This window comes from Equus caballus, chromosome 24 (genome assembly GCF_041296265.1).
Source record: "Equus caballus isolate H_3958 breed thoroughbred chromosome 24, TB-T2T, whole genome shotgun sequence".
In the NCBI taxonomy this organism is placed as follows: Eukaryota; Metazoa; Chordata; class Mammalia; order Perissodactyla; family Equidae; genus Equus; species Equus caballus.
In genome coordinates this window covers 29330702-29350096 of record NC_091707.1, presented here as the reverse complement: position 1 = coordinate 29350096, position 19395 = coordinate 29330702, and the positions used below count along the sequence as shown (strand labels likewise).

The following is a 19395-nucleotide window of genomic DNA, read 5'->3' as shown; positions in this document are numbered from 1 at the left end:
GCAATCTACAGATTCAATATAGAACAAAATATCCGACAATGTGTATAAAACCACAAAAGACCTTGAGCAGCCAAAGCAATCATGAGAAAAAGAACAAAGCTGGAGGAATCCCACTCCTTGACTTCAATTATACTACAAAGATAGAGTAATCAAAACAGCATGATATTGGCAGAAAAACCAGGCCAGTGGAACACACTTGAGAGCCTAGAAATAAACCCATACATATATGGACAACTAATTTACCACAAAGGAGCCAAGAACACACAATGGGGAAAGGAAAGACCCCACAATAAGTGGTGTTGGGAAAACGGGTCAGTGACATACAAAAGAATGAAATTAGTCCACTGTCTCACATCACACACAAAAATTAACTCAAAGTGGATCTAAGACTTGAATGTAAGATCTGAAACCATAAAACGCCTGGAAGAAAACATAGTCAGTACACTGTTTGACACCAGTCTTAACAATATCTTTTTGGATATGTCTCCTCAGGTAAGGAAAACAAAAGCAAGAATAAACAAATGGGACTACATCAAACTAAAAAGCTTCTGCATAGGAAAGCAAACCGTCAAGAAGATGAAAAGACAACCTACAAATTGGGAGAAGATATTTGCAAATGATATATCCAATAAAGGGTTAACATCCAGAATATATAAAGAACTCATAAGGCTCAATAACCAAACAACAAACAACATGATTAAAAAATGGGCGGAGGATCTGCATAGACATTTTTCCAAAGAAGACATACAGATAGTGAACAGTCACCTGAAAAGATGTTAAACAACACTAATTATTAGGGAAATGCAAATCAGAACCACCAGAAGATATTATCTTACTCTCGTTAGAATGGCTATTATCAAAAAGACAAGAGCCTGAGTCCTTGACTGCAACTCCCCTCTGAGGCTGCAATGCATTCGCTGTGCACCAAGTTGGTGTGAGGAGGGCAGCTTTCTGCCCACGAGGCCTGCCAGCCTGAAGAACTTCCTTCAGCATTTCCTATAGAGAGAGGGAGTTTGGAAGATGGTAGCACAGGAGGACTCTGAACTCACCTCTTCCCGCAAACACAACAAAGCTACATCTACCTGTGGAACAATTTCCTCTGAAAGAGATCTGGAAACTGGATAAAAAGAACCCCCACAACAAGGGACAACGCTGACACGATGGAAGAGGCAGAAATACATCTCTGCTGAGGAGAAAACCAGTCCTAGCTGCAACCCTTCATGACCAGCAGCAATCTCAAAGGGATGAAGCTTTTCCTGGAGGAGTGAGGGAGCTGTACTACAATAGGCATCCCAGCCTTTAGATTTAGCACAACCGAGAGGAGATCCCATAATATCTGGCTTTGGTGGCTTTCAAAACCAACAGGGAATATGCCCAGAAAAATGACTGAATTTCAGAGAAAGAAAAACCCACTCTTAAAGGGCCCACACACAGATTCACCCATTCCAGAAACTAACACAAAAACAGTAGAAAGAAAAGTGCATAGTCCATTGGTAAAAGAGACTTGCTTACTAAGTTCAGAGTGCATGTCACAGGGGCAGGAGGTGGCTGGGCCTACCCCCAGCCACCCAGGGACTGAAACACTGGTGGCAGCCATTAACGTGACCTAGTTTAGTCATGTTGACACAGACTCTGGCAGCCGCCATTGGATTCCTTCCTCTAGGCTGTTAGAGCAGGGGTTTGCCCCAGCCACTAGAGCACCGATTTAATCAAGCACAGCCATGGCAGGCAGCCTGCCTGCAGGTGGGGCAGGACTGGCCCCACCTACCAGCAAGCCTGCAGCAAACTTACAGGCCTGCTTAGGCAAGGTTTGCGGGACATGTGCAGCAAGGCAGATGGGTCCACCTCAGTAGGGTGTGCCTGCATTGGCAGGGCATGTGGACCCGTGGGTGGTGGGATGTGTCAGTCACAGCAGAATAATGCTGCTGGCCATCTCAAACAGCCACACAGGGGATCTGCTTCACATTCGAATGCCTGAAATGATTGTGTGCCAATGTACCTGCAGCCAGCCCCACCCATCTGCAATCCTGAGAGAGCTGACAACAGCTGCACACTGTAGAGAACCACACCAGAAGCCTGCAGCAATGTGAGCCCCTAAGCCTAGCAACCAGCCACACTGCAGACCTGACTCACTTCAAAGCAAAACAGCAATAGTTGTGTGCTACTAGACGTCACAGTCAGTCACGTTGGGGCTTGCTCACACCCAGTAAAGTGTCTGTAGCAGCCGCACATGGCTGAGCCTTACAATGCAGCTGGCCCGGGGGCCAGCCTAGCCTATCCTTGTGCCTGCAGCGAGAGCAACCCCACCACAACAGAAGAGCACACACAGCCCACATAGGGGACACTTCTGGAACATTTGGAATGGGTAATGAGAGAGAAGCACATTGCTGGATCCCATAAGGCATCTCCTATATAAGGCCACACTTCCAAGATCGAGAGACATAGCTGATCTACCTAATACATTGATCTAAGCACAGAGAAATAAGCAAAATGAGGAGACAGAGGAATATGTTCCAAATAAGGGAACAGGACAAATCCTCAGAAAAAGAACTAAACCAAACAGAGATAAACAATCTACCTGATAAAGAGTACAAGCTAACAGTTATAAGGATGTTCACTGATCTTGGGAAAAGAATAGATAAACACAGTGAAAAATTCAACAAAGAATTGGAAAATATAAAAAAGAACCAATCAGAACTGAAGAAGACAATAATGGAAATGAAAAGTTCACTGGAGGGAATCAACAGCAGAGTAAGATGACACAGAAGAACAGATCACTGATCTGGATGAAAGAGTAGAGGAAATCATGCAAGCTGAACATAAAAGAGAAGAAAGAATTAAAAAGAACAAAAACACTCTAAGGGACCACTGGGACAACCAAATGTACTAACATCCATATTATAGGTGTTCCAGAAGCAGAAGAGAGAGACAAAGAGGCAGAGAACATATTTGAACAAATACTAACTGAAAACTTCCTAGCCTGAGGAAAGTAACAGACATCAAGGGACAGGAAGCACAGAAAGCACCAAACAAGGTGAACCCAAAGAGGTCCACACCAAGACACATTATAATTAAAATATCAAGAATTAAAGATAAAGAGAGAGTCCTAAGTTACACTCAAAGGAAACCCCATAAGGCTGTCAGCTGACTTCTCAGCAGAAACCTTACAGGCTCGAAGGGAGTGGCACAATATATTCAAACCATCGAAAGGAAAAAACCCACAGCCAAGAATACTTTACCCAGCAAGGTTATCATTTAGAATGGAAGGAGAGATAAAGCGTTTTCCAGACAAGCAAAGACTACAGGAGTTTATCACCATTAAACTGGCCTCACAAGGAATGTTAAAGGGACGTATTTAAGGGAAAAGAAAATACCAAAACTAAGAATGAGAAAATTATGACAGAAAAAAATCACTGGTAAGGTCACATATACAGTAAAGGTAGTGGATCAACCACCTATAAAGCTAGTATCTAGGTCAAAAGACAAAAGTATTAGACAGATGTCAGCGTCATGGCGGAGTGAACTTGACCGGGACTCTCTCCCCTCCAACAGACAACAAAAAGGAGCAACCACATTCCAACAGAAAATACCCTAAAAGCACAAAAATCCTCGGAGGGTCATGGCAGCCACAGGACAGAGGGCAGAGAAGCTGGAGCCCCACTCAGAGGAGCTGGAACAGGGTAAGAGAGAACTTCGCTCCCTCCTCTAAAGACTGCAGTCACTGCCGTGGGAGGTTCCATGAGGGAAGGAGTGGGGGAGGGGTCGCGAATCCACAGGATCATCCAGGACTCCCTAGGGTCCTTGCAGCCTAGAGGGAAGCCCTCTAATGGGGCGAAAGCTTTCACACACGGTGACCTTATCAAACCAAGACCCCAGGAGACCAGATAGTGAGAGCTGATCCAGAAACCCGGGACTGCACACAGGAGAAAGCGCCCCTCCCCTGACCCACCTTGCGCCATCTCGGCTGAAGGCAGAGGGTTCAGAATATGCGGCTCTTGACCCCTCATCCACTGGCGATAGGCTGTAACTGCAACCAAATAATATCAGAATGGGAAAGACACAAACTTCCAACATCAGGTAATTCCTCACATCTCCAGACCAGAGAGCAAACAACAAGCACCCAGAACTCAGTCCTGAGGACACAGAAATAAGCAAACTAAATGGCAAAGAATTCAAAATAGCTATCATCAAAAAACTCAATGAGGTAAAAGAGAACGTAGAGAAACAATTCAACAAATTCAGGAGCTACTTCACAAAAGAGATTGAAACTGTAAAGAAGAATCAATCAGAAATATTAGAGATGAAAGACACAACGGAAGAGACGAAACAAAATACTATCCACTGAATGTTTGTGTGGACACCATAGAGGAGTGAATCAGCATAATCCAAGATAGACATGTTGAAATGCTCCAGACAGAGGAGGAGAGAGAAGTAAGACTAAAAAGAAATGAAGAAAGTCTCTGAGAAATATCCGACTCAATGAGGAAATGCAACATAAGAATTATAGGTATTCAAGAAGGAGAAGAGAAGGAGAATGGAGCAGAAAGCATGTTCAAAGAAGTAATAGCAGAGAACTTCCCAAATCTAGGGAATGAGAGGGAAATATGTGTGGAGGAAGCTTCCAGATCTCCTAGATCTGTCAATGTAAAAAGACCTACTGCAAGACATATAGTAGTAAAACTGGCAAAAATGAATGACAAAGAAAGAATACTCAGGGCAGCATGGCAGAAGAAAATAACCTACAAAGTTACCCCTGTCAGACTTTCACCAGATTTCTCTGCAGAAACCTTAAAAACCAGGAGAGAGTGGAATGACATATTCAAATCTTTGAAAGATAAAAATCTTCAGCCAAGAACATTCTATCCAGCAAAAATATCCTTCTGATATGAGGGAGAAATTAAATCTTTCCAAGACAAACAAAAGCTAAGGGACTTCATAGCCATGAGACCCCCACTGCCATGAGAAATCCTCAAGAAGGCCATCATACCTGAAAAAAAGAAAAAACAGGAGAAAGGGGTCACAAAACACAGAGCAAGGAGACATATTGATAGACAGAATCAGAATAGGATAGCAAATATTCAACTATAGCATTAGGCTAGAGGGAAGGAAAACACTGAAAACAAAGACAATCTTGTCACTTTAACCACAAACTCACAACACAAGTTAGAATAAGATATCAGAATAATAACTTAGGAGGGGAGGAGGAAAGGGACTGAATCAGTTTAGACTAAGGGAATAAGAGGCCATCAGAAAGTGGACTATGTTATACGTGAGATTCTGAATACAACCTTCATGGTAGCCACTAAACTAAAAAGCAGAACAGGGACACAAAAAACAAACAAGGAAAGAACAAAGAAACACATCATAAAAAACTGCATAACTCAATGGGTAGACCAAAACACAGAGGACGAGAAACAAAAGAAATGCAGGAAAACCGGAAAACAAATGATAGAATGACAGCATTAAGCCCTCATACATCCATACTCACCCTCAATGTAAACAGATTGAACTCTCCAATAAAAAGACACAGACTGGCAAGGTGGATTAAAGAACAAGATCCAACAATTTGTTGCCTCCAGGAAGCACGTCTCAGCTCCAATGGCAAATACAGGCTCAGAGTGAAGGGCTAGAAAATGATACTCCAAGCTCATCGCAAACAAAAGAAAGCAGATGTTGCAATACTTATATCAGACAGAGTAGACTTCAAGATAAAGCAGGTAAAGAGAGACAAAGAGGGGCAATAGAGTGATCAAAGGGACACTCCATCACAAAGAAATAACGCTTAGGAATATCTATGCACCCAACACAGGAGCACCAAAGGTCATAAAGCAACTATTAACAAACCTAAAAGAAGAAGATATCAAAAATAACACTATAATAGCAGGGGACCTCAACACCCCATTCACATCAATGGACAGATCATCTAGACAGAAAATCCACAAGGAAACAGTGGAATTAAACCAAAAGCTAAAACAGTTGGACTTAAGAGACACATATAGAACACTCCATCCAAAAACAACAGAATACACATTCTTCTCAAGTGCACACGGAACATCCTCAAGGATAGACCATATGGTGGGAAACAAGGCAAACCTCCATAAATTTAGAAAAGTTGAAATAATAACAAGCATCTTCTCTGGTCGTGATGCTATAAAGCTAGAAATTCATTACAAGAAAAAAGCTGAGAAAGGGACAAAGATGTGGAGACTAAACAATATGCTGTTGAACAAGCAATAGAGCATTGAAGAAATTAAGGAGAAATCAAAAAGTATCTGGAGACAAATGAAAATGATAACAAGCCATACCAACTGATATGGGATGCAGCAAAAGCTGTATTAAGAGGCAAATCCGTTGCAATACAGGCAAACCTTAACAAACAAGAAAAATCCCAAATAAGTAATCTCAAATTACACCTAGCTGAATTAGAAAAAGAAGAACACACAAAAGCCAAAGTCAGCAGAAGGAGAGAAATTATCAAACCAGAGCAGAAATAAATCCTATTGAAACAAAAAAGGGGTTAGAAAGAATCAATGAAACTAAGAGCTGGTTATTGGAAAAGGTAAACAAAATTGAGAAACCTTTAGCTAGACTCACCAAGAGAAAAAGATAGAAGGCTGAAATAATACGATCAGAAATGAAAAAGGAGAAATTACAGAGGACACCACAGGGATATGAAGGATTATAAGAGAATCCCATGAAAACCGATATGCCAACAAATTGGATAATCTATAAGAAATGGATAAATTCTTAGAATCATATAACCTTCCAAAACTGAATCAAGAAGAAATAGAAAGAGCCAGTCCCAATGGCCTAGTGGTTAAAAGTTCAGCACTCCCCACTTTGGCAGCTCGGGTTCACTTCCCAGTTGCAGAACCACGCTACCTGAACATGGCAGAACATACTGCCATGTGGTGGTGGCAGCTCACATAAAAGAACTAGATTGACTTACCACTAGGATATACAACTATGTACTGGGGCTTTGGAAAAGAAAAAGAAAATAAAAAAGAGGAAGATTGGCAACAGATCTTAGCTCAGGACCAATCGTTCCCTGCAAAACAAAAACAAAAACAAAACAGGTTAGCTGTTATTATAAAAAGGAGAAGTAAAAAATAGAGAATCTGAGTAGACTGATCACTAGGAAAGAGATCGAAACAATAATCAAAAACCTCTCAAAAAGCCAAAGTCCAGGACCAGATGGCTTCCCCAGTGAATTCTACCAAACATTCAGCAATGACCTAATACCTATCCTTCTCAAACTCTTCCAAAAAGCTGAAGAGAAGGGGACCGTTCCTAACTCATTCTACAAGGCCAACGTTACCCTGACACCAAAACGAGACAAGAGTAACGTAAAATAGGAAAACTCTGGCGACTATCACTGATGAACACATATGCAAAAATCCTCAACAAAATACTAGAAAATCGAATACAGTACATCAAAAGGATCATAACCATGGTCAACTGGGATTTATTCCAGGAATGCAAGGATGATTCAACTTCCACAAATCAATCGACGTGAGACACCCCATTAACAAAAGGAAGGATAAAAAATCACAAAATCATCTCAATAGATGCAGAGAAAGCATTCAACAAGATGCATCATCCACTTATGATAAAAGCTCTGAATAAAATGGGTATGGAAGGAAAGTACCTCAACGTAATAAAGGACCTATAAGACAACCCCACAGCTAACATCATACTCAATGGAGAAAAATTGAAAGCTATTCCTCTAAGAACAGGAACCAGACAAGGATGCCCACTGTCACCACTCTTACTTGACACAGTATTGGAAGTCCTAGTGAGCGTAATCAGGAAAGAAAAAGAAATAAAGGGATTCAAACTGGAAAGGAAGAAGCAAAACTGTCACTATTGCAGATGACATGATTTTATACATATAAAACCCTAAACAACCCACCAGAAAACTGTTAGAAATAATAAACAAATATAGTAAAGTTGCAGGGCACAAAATCAACATACAGCAATCAGTTGTGTTTCGTTGCACTAACAATGAAATAGCAGAAAGAAAAATTAAGAATACAATCCCATTTACCCTAGCAACAAAAGGAATAAAATACCTAGGAATAAATTTAACCAAGAAAGTGAAAGACCTGTACAGTGAAAACTATAAAACACTGTCGAAAGAAATCAAAGAAAACACAAAGAAATGGAAAGATATTCTGTGCTCGCGGATTGGAATAATTAACTTAGTTTAAATGTCCATACTTCCTAAAGCAATCTACAGATTCATTTCAATCCCTATCAAAATCCCAATGACATTTTTCACAGAAATAGGACAAGGAATCATATATCTAAAATTTATGTGGAACAACAAAAGACCCCAAATATCCAAAGCAACCCTGAGAAAGAAGAACAAACCTGGAAGTATCACACTCCCTGACTTCAAAACATACTACAAAGATATAGTAATCAAAACAGCACAGTCCTGGCACAAAAACAGACACACAGATCAATGGAACAGAAGTGAGAGCCCAGAAATAAATTACACATCCATGGACGGCTAATTTTCTGACAAAGGAGCCTAAAGCACATGATGGAGAAACGAAACACTCTTCAGTAAATGGTGTTGGGAAAACTGGATGGCCACAGGCAAAAGAATGAAACTAGACCGTTATCTTGCACCATACACAAAAATTAACTCAAAATGGATTAAAGATGCGAATGTATGACCTGAAACCATAAAACCCCTAGAAGCAAATAGAGTCAGTGTACTATTTGACATTGGTCTTAGCACTGTCTTTTTGAATACCAGTCTCCTCAGGCAAGGGAAACAAAAGAAAAAATAAAGAGATGGGAATATGTCAAACTAAAAAGCTTCTGCACAGCAAAGGAAGCCGTCAACAAAAGACAAACCTAACAATTGAGAGAAGATATTTGCAAATCATCGATCTGATAAGGGGTTAGTATCCAAAATATACAAAGAACTCATACAACTGAGCAACAACAACAACAAAAAACAAAATGCCCAATTAAAAATAGGAAGAGGATATGAACAGACATTTTTCCAGAGAAGATATACAGATGGCCAACAGACACATGAAAAGATGTTCCACATCGCTAATTATTAGGGAAATGCAAATCAAAACTACAAGGAGATATCACCTCATTCCCCTCAGAATGGCTATTATTACAAAGACAAGAAATGACAAGTGTTGGAGAGGATGTGGAGAAAAGGGAACCCTCATACACTGCTGGTGGGAACGTAAACTGGTGGAGCCTCTAAGGAAAATAGTATAGTGATTCCTCAAAAGATTAAGAATAGAACTACTATGTGATCCAGCTCTTCCACTTCTGGGTATTTATCCAAAGAACACAAAAACACTAATGCTAAAAGATATTTGCACCCCTATGTTCATTGCAGCATTATTCACAATAGTCAAGACTTGGAAACAGCCTAAGTGCCCATCAACAGATGAACGGATAAAGAAGATGTGGCCTCTCTCTATATATATTTATATACAATGGAATACTACTCACTTATTAAAAACAATGAAATCTTGGTATTTGCGACAACATGGATGGACCTTGAGGGTATTAAGGTAAGTGAAATGAGTCAGATTGAGAAAGTCAAATACCATATGATTTCACTCCTAAGTGGCAAATAAAGACAACAGCAACAAACCAACACATAGATATAGGAACTAGATCGGTGGTTACCAGAGGGGAAGCAGGGAGGGAGGAGGGTGAAAGAGGAGATAGGGCAGATGTGTATGGTGACAGATGGAAATTAGTCTTTGAGTGGTGAACATGATTGAGTCTAGACAGAAATTAAAATATAATCAAGTACACCTGAAACTTATATAATGTTACAAACCAATGTTACCTCAATAAAAAATTACTAAATTAAAATATTTTTTAAAAAGAGAAGAGGGGCCTGCCCGATGGCGCAGCGGTTAAGCGTGCACGTTTGGCTTCAGCGGCCCGCAGTTCGCCGGTTGGGATCCCGCGTACGGACATGACACTGCTTGGCAAGCCATGCTGTGGCAGGAGTCCCACATATAAAATAGAGGAAGATGGGCCCGGATGTTAGCTCAGGGCCAGCCTACCTCTGCAAAAAGAGGAGGATTGGCAGCAGTTAGCTCAAGGCTAATCTTCCTCAGGAAAAAATAAAAAATAAAAATGAATGAAAATAAAAAGAGAAGAAGTAACAAGTGTTGAAGAGGGTATTATGCTAAGTGAAATAAGTCACATGGAGGAAGACAAATACTGTGTGGTTTCATTCATATGTGGAATATGAAAATAACAAAATAAATGAACAAACAAAACAAAAACAAACACAGATACAGAAAACAGATTGGTGATTACCAAAGAAGAAGGGGATGAGAGGAAGGTGAAATGGGTAAAGGGGGTCAATTGTATGGTGACGAATGGAAACTAGATTTTGATGATGAGCATGCCGTAGCATGTACAGAAGTCAAATTGTAATGTTGTACACATGAAACTTATATAATGTTGTAAACCAATGTTGGCTCAACAAAAACAAAGAAGATACAGAAGTTTCCCATCACTCCAGAAAGTTCCCTCTATTCCTCCATTCCCCCACTTCAGGAACTACTGATATGAATTCTATTCCCAGGAATTAGTTTGGAGTATAATAGAACTTCACACAAATTAAATCATATCTTAATTTCTGTGATTTACATCCATGTTCTTACATGTGTCAAAAATTTGTTCAGATTTACTGAGTTTCATTCCACTGGATGAATGCACCTGTTTATTTATCCATTCATTAACTGATTACTGGTGGTTTGTTTCAGGTTGTGGAATAAATTCATGAATGACACTGCTATGAACATTCATATACAAGTGTCTGTGCGTAGTTTCCTAGGCCTAGAATTGCTGGGACATACGGTAGGTATAAGTTTCCCTTTATAAGAAACTACTATTATGCACTCTAATTTGTCTTCTCATGACCTCTGTTTACTCTTTCTTTCCATCAACCACCCCCTACAGCATTCAAGTTTTACCATTTATGAATCTAAGTCTCTCCTCAAAATTCTTATAAAGAGAAGCTTCCACTCTCCTCTCCATTCTCTATTTTAGTTAAATGTTGATCCCTTATCTTATTAAGGTGTGAGGGGAAAAAAGTCATAAGTGTCTTAAAATTGCAACAAACCCACTTATTCTTCCCCTGTGACTTCTCCAAGAGTCCGTGGCACTTTTGAGCCCAGGTATACACACTAATTTTCCTAATTCCTCCCATTTTCTTTCCTTCTCTAAGTCCCCTGAGCTAGGATCCCCAGATGCCTGAGCACAGCCTCCCCTAATAAACACACATTGTTATGTCATAGCTCCCCCCTCCCTCCTCAACCTCCCCAGGGTGCCAAGCCTTCAGCCTGTCTCTGCTCTCCTCATGACTACACTGCTAGAGAAGTTGCTGTTTCAGGAATAGTCTTGCCTGCTTCCCACCTGACTGCACTGTTTTTTGAGTCACGGTCTCCCACACTCATGGGGCCTTCCTGGGCCCAGGCCCACAAGACAGGCGATCTCTGGCTGCCTCTGCTCTGTCTGCTCCTGTCCCCGGTCTGCTGCTCCCATGCCCGACCAGGATGGCGCTTCACTTCCTCTGAAGTTGTGATCCCCAGGAAGGTCTCCCATAGGGTAAGTGGAGCTGAGATACAAGGCCAGCTTTCCTACAAGATTCACTTCAGGGGCCAAAGACATGTGGTTCACCTGAAAGTCAAGAAGAACTTGCTGCCCAGACATTTTCCTGTTATCACCGATGACGACCAAGGTGCCATGCAGGAGGACTACCCTTATGTCCCCCGGGACTGTTACTACTACAGCTACCTGGAAGGGGTTCCTGGGTCTATGGGCACCCTGGACACCTGCTATGGGGGTCTGCATGGCATGCTGCAGGTGGATGACTTCACTTATGAGATCAAACCACTGGAGTCTTCTTCCAAATTTGAGCATGTGATTTCTCTGCTTGTGTCAGAAGAAAGATCAGAGGTGGAAAGGTGTACGATTGAGGAGGAAGATAAAGATCACGCATATGAAGAGGCAACACTTGCTGAAACTCCTAGAGCAGCCCCTGTGTATTTGTGGTGGCCACATAGGAAATACTTAAAACTTCACTACACGGTTACTAACTCACTATATGTTCTGGATACAAACCAGACACGTATAGTAGAGAATGTAGTGCTTATAGACAACATATTGGATACCATTTTCAGCCAAGCTCATTACCATGTTCACGTACGTGCTATATGCATATGGAATGATTCAGATAGGGTGAACTTATATAATTGGGCAACTGCTTGGGGAGCTTTAAATGATTTTGGGCTGTGGAAATGGCATGGATGGTATACCTCACTTCCTCATGATAGTTCATTGATTCTTACAGCACGGAAAATCAGTCGCGTCTCACATTATGCTTTCCAAGATGGAATATGCAACCCCAATTGGGGAGTAGCATACGCATTAGTAGCAAATTATCACATATTTTTAGCTTCATCTATTGCAGCGCATTCACTATGTCATTTATTTGGTGTTAATCATGACACAGCTGGTTGTCATTGTTTTCGGAGAGCCAGCTGTGTCATGTCTGCTGAGCCTGGTCTTCTAGATATGATGAGCAATTGTACATATGGCAGAATGCATGATCGGGCTTCTATGTGGGATCCTTGTGGGAGTGTTCGAAATAACCCATACACAAATTTTCCATATGTAGCTCCTCGTTGTGGTGACAAGATCATAAATATGGATGAAGAATGTGACTGTGGCTCCCTTAAAGCTTGTAGTATGGATAAATGTTGTGAGACCCATTGTGCCCTCAGCACCGGCAGTGTTTGTAGTATAGGACCTTGCTGCATTGGCTGTAGGTATGCTCAGCCTGGAAAGGTTTGCAGAGACACGCCTGGTATTTGTGATCTACCAGAATACTGTAACGGGAGAACACATGTTTGTCCAGATGACCTTTATATCCAGGATGGAACCCCATGTTCACCATTAGCTGTTTGTGTGAGTGGAAACTGTACTGACCGTGATATGCAGTGTCAAGCCCTTTTTGGCCACCAAATAAAAGATGCTGCAGCGATATGCTATGAAAAATTGAATCTAATTGGTGACCGATTTGGAAACTGTGGGGTGAGGGTGACACGAGGAGGAGGAAAACCTGTGACATGTGAAGGTGATGACGTTTTTTGTGGGATGCTACACTGTAGTGCAGTTGGCCAGATTCCTGGTGGAGGTGACCATACTACATTTCGTCATATACTAGCAGATAATGAAAAATGCTTTGGCTACGATGCACACGATGGGACAGAACTGCCAGAATTTGGGCTTGTAGTGGATGGTGCAACATGTGGGCCAGGAAGATATTGTTTAAATCAGAACTGTACTTTTTATCAAGACATTAATTTTGACTGTGATATCCAGACATGCAACTTCAAAGGGGTGTGCAACAACAGGAGACAATGCCACTGTATGGACGGTTGGAAACCACCATCATGCGCGGAGAGAGGACCAGGTGGTAGCCTAGACAGTGGCCCTCCACCTGACAAAACACTACGTCTTCAAACCAAAATAATATTTTCTCTCAACAAGGGAATATTTCTACTGCTTATACGTTTCATTCTTTTTGGGATTGCAATTCTTGGTGGTGTCTGTTCAAAATTAGAAGGAACTCTAGAAAAGAGAATGGAGGAAGAAAGTGTTGAAGAAGGCTAACAGCCTCAATCCAAGTACATACTAACTGGAATGCACAAAATGGCAAAACTCACATTGGCCCTTGCTGGAAGAAATGGTCAATAATCACTCTGATAATCACATAATCCTATAACTATTCTGAGGTTGTCATCTTGAAATAAAATGACTTGGCAGGTAAAAATGGATCTGTGTGTTTAAATCCACTTAACATTTCATGTCTGGTCATGGTATTACTATTCCTGTAGATAATGGAGGGAACTCTTGGATTCACCAACAAGAGGATCTGTGTTTATTTAAAACGTGGATTCTAATGTTTTATAGGCATGCCTGTAGCGAATCTTCTTTGTATTGGTATGCACTTGTTTAACAGTTCATTGGACTTTTTCCCAATGGGTTATGTACTAGATTTTTGTGATTTGTTCATGTTTTTCCTCGTGTTAAATAAGCATAAGAAGAAACCTTGACAGATCCAGTAGGAAGATACAAAACTTTGGTGTCACAGGCACGTGAATGTCAACAGTAGTTCAACCACCTGGTAAGTATGTGATCTTGACCAAAGTATTAGGCTTTCAGAGATTCAAAGTTACATGTTACATTGACAGACGAAATGTACTTTTCCAGAGTTTTGTGATCATCAGTGGAAAGCAACTAAGAAGAGCCCAGAACATCTTAGGCACTTAATACATGCTAACGCTATCATGCTCATTATTTTCCTGGGTTGTGCTACACCTGGGGTATTCCAAATATACTGCCTTGGCATTGTATCTTGTAAAACCATCACATGAGGAGCCATTGATCACTGATATATCACTTCTTAAGGCATCTAGTTATTAATGTCGTAGTATTCACAGTCAAAATCTCAGGAATTGTCTAAGCACGGCTGTATATAAAGTACAGGACGGAACTTACTGGTAGATGGACAGAGAGAAAAGTTTAGGTAGAAACAGGACACGACCGTTTCAAAAAGAGTGCAGTAGAACAGGGTCTGATAGACGATAAGTGTTACATTCATGCTGTTTAAATGCCTCAGGTCTTAGATCAAATCTCTTTCTGAAAATATGGAGTCCAATATTTCAGATGAGGGTAGCTACCAAAGGGGAGGGGAGAGACGCATGAGTAGAGGATCAATAGGATGGCCACTCTACGATGTTGTAATTTGTCCATCTCGTACAGAGCTCTCTTGACCAGCATTTCTTGTCCAGGTGGCTTATCTGGTAGAGTGATCTGGATCTTCATCTGTGAAGAACCTGAGTCCCCATTTACTATGCCCTTGTCAAACATGCGTTGCTGCATTTGCACTTGGCACCGGTATCTACTCACAAGGAGGTTAAATAACCATTTACTAAGTGATCCAAATAACCATTTACTAACTGGTTATTTCTTGCTGGTCCAAAGGCAGTGTTGAAACTAGAGTGTGTCTTCTGGAAGGGGAGTCATTTTGTTTTGATTTGAGTAGTCCATTTGTCAAAGTATGATAACTGTGGACCCTGTAACCCTTTTTCTCTCTTTATTTCCATTTTCCCAATATGTGCTCATATTCTTATTGATCTGTTTTGCATTTGTGAAGGATCTTTTGTTTCCCTCAAGCTGTTTAATTTTGGGTACCATAAATTTGAGCATGGGCGGTTTTTCTCTTTCGTTATCCTGTTACCTCCAAAATGGCAAACTCAGTGTTTTAACCTGAGGATGGATGTGGTCTGCTAGTCTATTTAGTGTTTCTAAATAGCATTTGATATCTCAGGTCATAGGCCATAATTTTTAGAAAGGTGGCTGTGTCATGTCAAGGACTAATATGAGTTTTCCTTAAAAGTGCTTTCTAACTGGTGCTAGACATTTGAGACAGATTCACTACACTCTAGTCAACAAGGTTGGATGCTTCAGAAATGCAGAATCACTCAGGGTTAGCCTTCAAAAGATTTTTTTCCCTATTTCTAGAGCTTTGTCATATCAAGAAGGGATGAATTTCCAGGACCACGATAAGAGGGAGCTGGAGAAGGTGAGGAAGAAGAGCAAGAGGGGCTGATAGGAAGATAGGGATCAGGGTAGGAGGGAGGTGAGAATGGAGTGGAGTTAGGAGAGACCAGAACAGGGGTAGACAGAAGGGACAAGGACTTTGGCAGGGGAAGAAGGTGGAAGTTGTTTAAAAGAGGCCTGAAAAGATTAGAATCTGTTCAAAGTATTTCTTTCCTTGGCTTCTTTGTAGCAACTGATGTAAGCTGCCCATGGTGTGACAACTATTCTAATACGCTCTCTTCTAAGATACCACAATACACAAGTTTGACAATGCCCACGAAATCAAAGGCCACTGCAGCCCAAGATTGTACTTACTGAAATCATGCCACGTTGAGAGGAAATTAATAGCAGTAGGACCTTGTGGCAGACCATATATCTAGAGCAAATCTGGCCAGGGGTTTGGGTAGACCAGGAGTTTCCTCTAGTGAAAGAAGTCTGAGCTAGAAGGAGGGACCTGCTCTACCTTAGGAAAAATGCCCAATTCTCTGCTCATCCAAAGAACTCCAAAAAACTGAAGGAGAAATACTGACAGCAGTCTGACAAGAGGTTGACCTACAAAACAATGACAGCCTGCAACCTCCATGCTATGAAAAATGCAGAGAACAGGAGGAGGACTTACCTCCCCAGCCAAGGGAATTAGGTTCTTTGATATATGCTGGTCTTGACCCAAACAGGCAGTGTTGGGGGTTTGTCCAACCTCTCTCAGGCAATGGCACCAAAGTATACAAACAAAAACAAAAACAAAGATTTATGAGACTCAAGTAGAGGTTAAAGGTTTCATTCAGTTGTGGTGGATCAGGGAATACCCGAAAACCAGGTGAATACACAACTGAAACAGAGTCAAGGTTTTTATAAGATAGGAAGAATTTGAATAACCGTCCTGTATTTTAACCTTAGGGCCAGTTCACCTTTTGCCAAAACTTGTAGCTTGGGGTTGGTCCTGTTTTCATGCCCCTCATTGGGAGTTCCTATAACCAATAGAACAGTATTTCTGAGAACTGTTTTTGCAAGCCTCGTGGTATTTTGAGATAGTCGTTGGGTGTGGGAGGTATAAAGACAAAAATGGAAATGGGCAGAGCAGAAGATAAGGGGAAACACGAGACTGTATATATCGTTTGTTTGAAAACTTTTGCACCTTTATCCTCAAGGAGTCTGAGACTTTCTCGGTCAAGATTGCTGCACAAGTCCGTTCACAGTTACCATTGCCCAAGGGAGTTCCACGCGGCTCCCAAATGAAACACCTAGGTTCCATATATCACCCTCCATGCTCCTACTGAGGCTTAGCAGCCTTACCTCCCCTTTCTACTCAGGGTCAATTACTGCGTCCAAAATAGCGACTTCTCTTCTCCACTGGCTGGTCCTTGAACACAAGATATCTGAAGTGCCTTGATGGCAGTTGTAGCTTGCAGTTCTGTGGGACTCATGCTGTGTTCCTGGCTAAAGTGCAGTCCCTGTGGACCAAGACCTACAACCCTGGAGAACACACAGTTGCAGGGAGAGCAAGCAGAAAAACCACCAGTGGATCATTAAGAGTGATGGTAAGTAGGGCCACCCAACTTCTGCTCCTTGGTTCCTGGTCCCATATGTTCTTTGTAATGGATAAACAGTACTGTGCAGCAGTCTTTGATTTAAAATACACACTGTTCCATGAAGGATGGCACTCTATCCTTCTGGAGTATTGTTTCTGAGCTGGCATTTTTTTGTGTCTTCAGTAGGCTGTTGCAGCACAGTGTGAGGGTAGTTGTTACTGAATATTTGATATGTGATGCAAACAATGGATTCCATTGGGATAGACCCATCCCTGTACCTCATTCACTGAAGAATGAGTTATCGGTTCATATGCTAAGTCATGTGGGATTCCATGGTTAAACATCATGTGCTTCATAAGTAAGCCCCCAAGAGTGGTGCTGGCTGTGTCTACACAGGCAGAAAAGGCAATTTGTCACAACTAGAATAGGTATCTATTCTTATGAGGACTAATTGCTGATCCTTCCAGGACGGAAGGGGCCTGATGTAGTCAACTCCCCACCAATTAGCTGCTAGGTTTCCTTGGGGAAGAGTGACTTGGCAGCTTTGGTCTTTGTTGTTGGCAAGTTGGCCATTTGGAGACAGCAGTACTTCACTTGACTCCTTTGGCAAGTGGGAGTCCATGCTATTGAGCCCAGTGTAGCCACTACCTCTGCCACCATGGCCACTCTGTTCATGTGCCCATTGGGCCAGTTCCAGGGTGGTCAGTGCTGAAGTTTGTCTAAGGTTGACTGGCCAAGCCATTTTCCCTGCTTGGTTTTCCAGGGCATCTTTCAGGGTGCATGCTTCTTCGTAGGCATGAACCTGTGCTACAAAAACCTTCACACTTGCCGACTACTGCTCTATCTGAAGCCATGTATCTCTACCCTACACCACCTTTTCTCTGACTCTCTAGTCCTTCTATTCCAGGCCCCTGACCAGCTGCCTGAGGTGGTTTCATTTGAGGCCCACCTTGGGCCACTTACCCTTCCACATAGGGTAGATGAACATGCACACTAGCCATAACTCTGCCCAATACAATGATTTTGTTCACTTTACTGTCTTTAGTCATCTCTGAAGAGGAATGTTGTGTGGCCATCTTCCATGTTGGGTTTGAACCCACATACCACGTCTACCCTTCCATATACCAATTTCAGGCGTTTTAGTCCTCCTTCAGCTGGCTTAACAAAACCCCCACGTGGGCATATATGCAAGCTGAGTGCAGTGTGCTCGTGAAACCATGGGAAATGATATGGTGACTCCAACTACCTGTTCATACAGCTTTACACAAGTCTTCTCCTCTTGTATGAGCTTCACATTAGATGTTCTCTTTGGATCTCACCATGAATTGCTGCCAGATCCGTCTCACTTTATGGCTTGGAAGAATCAAAAGGACCTAGTTTATACTGGATGATTCAAGGCACATGCTCATTTGCAGCCTCACAGTCAAAAAGCCATGTTGCCCAGAGCCCCAGAACACACCAAGAGCTGTTTCTCGATGGGCAGATGGCATGATCTTGTTTCAAACCCCCAGGGCTTGGACTGTGATTCTCCTTCTTGCGCTTGCCACAAGCTCCGCACTGTATCTTTTCCCATCACCAGTAACCCCCACAGGGTCAGAGAGCTCAGGTGTGCCAGACTTTACAGCCCAAATGATGGCTTCTGTTTGCTCCACGGTCTAGGTCTACAGCAAGGCCCTTTCTTGCCTGGGTCCCACTCAAGGATGACCGACTTCATTATCATCCAGTATGTGGGCCAACATAGTATTCATAGGTGTGAAATATTTGTTTCAACTACCCAAAGAGGAATATGTCGGGCACCACCTTCCTTGTGGTAGGAAATACAAGATGAAACAATTTGCCTTTACTCCGAGGGTAGGTCCCAACATGACCTTAACCCACTGTACCCCTAAATACTCTATAATGTGACGTGTCCCTGAATCTTTGTAGGGTTTATCTCCCACTCTCGGAGTGTATGTCTCCTAGTAAGACCACAAATAAACCAACTCATGTTTGCCATGTCCCATTAGCATGATACCGTTGATATCATGAATCAGTATGATGTTTTCTGGAAGTTAGGACCGTCTAGATCTATTCAGATAATATTATGCCAGAGGCAGGAGAGTAAATGTAACCCTAGGAACAAAGCTATAAATATGATTGTCCACGCCTTATGGATGCTAACCTTTTTTTAATCACTTTTGGATCAAGC

General features: G+C 41.8%; 1 protein-coding gene across 1 annotated transcript in view; it reads left to right on the top strand.

The window, feature by feature from the left end:
* Nucleotides 1-13835, top strand: part of LOC111770481 (disintegrin and metalloproteinase domain-containing protein 21) — a 33102-nt gene extending 19267 nt beyond the window's left edge. Inside the window, exon 5 of the mRNA XM_070249164.1 lies at nt 11307-13835. Within this exon, the coding sequence (XP_070105265.1) occupies nt 11307-13686 (2380 nt within the window). The 3' untranslated portion in view covers nt 13687-13835. The remainder of the gene's footprint in view (nt 1-11306) is intronic.
* The last annotated feature ends 5560 nt before the right edge of the window (nt 13836-19395 follow it).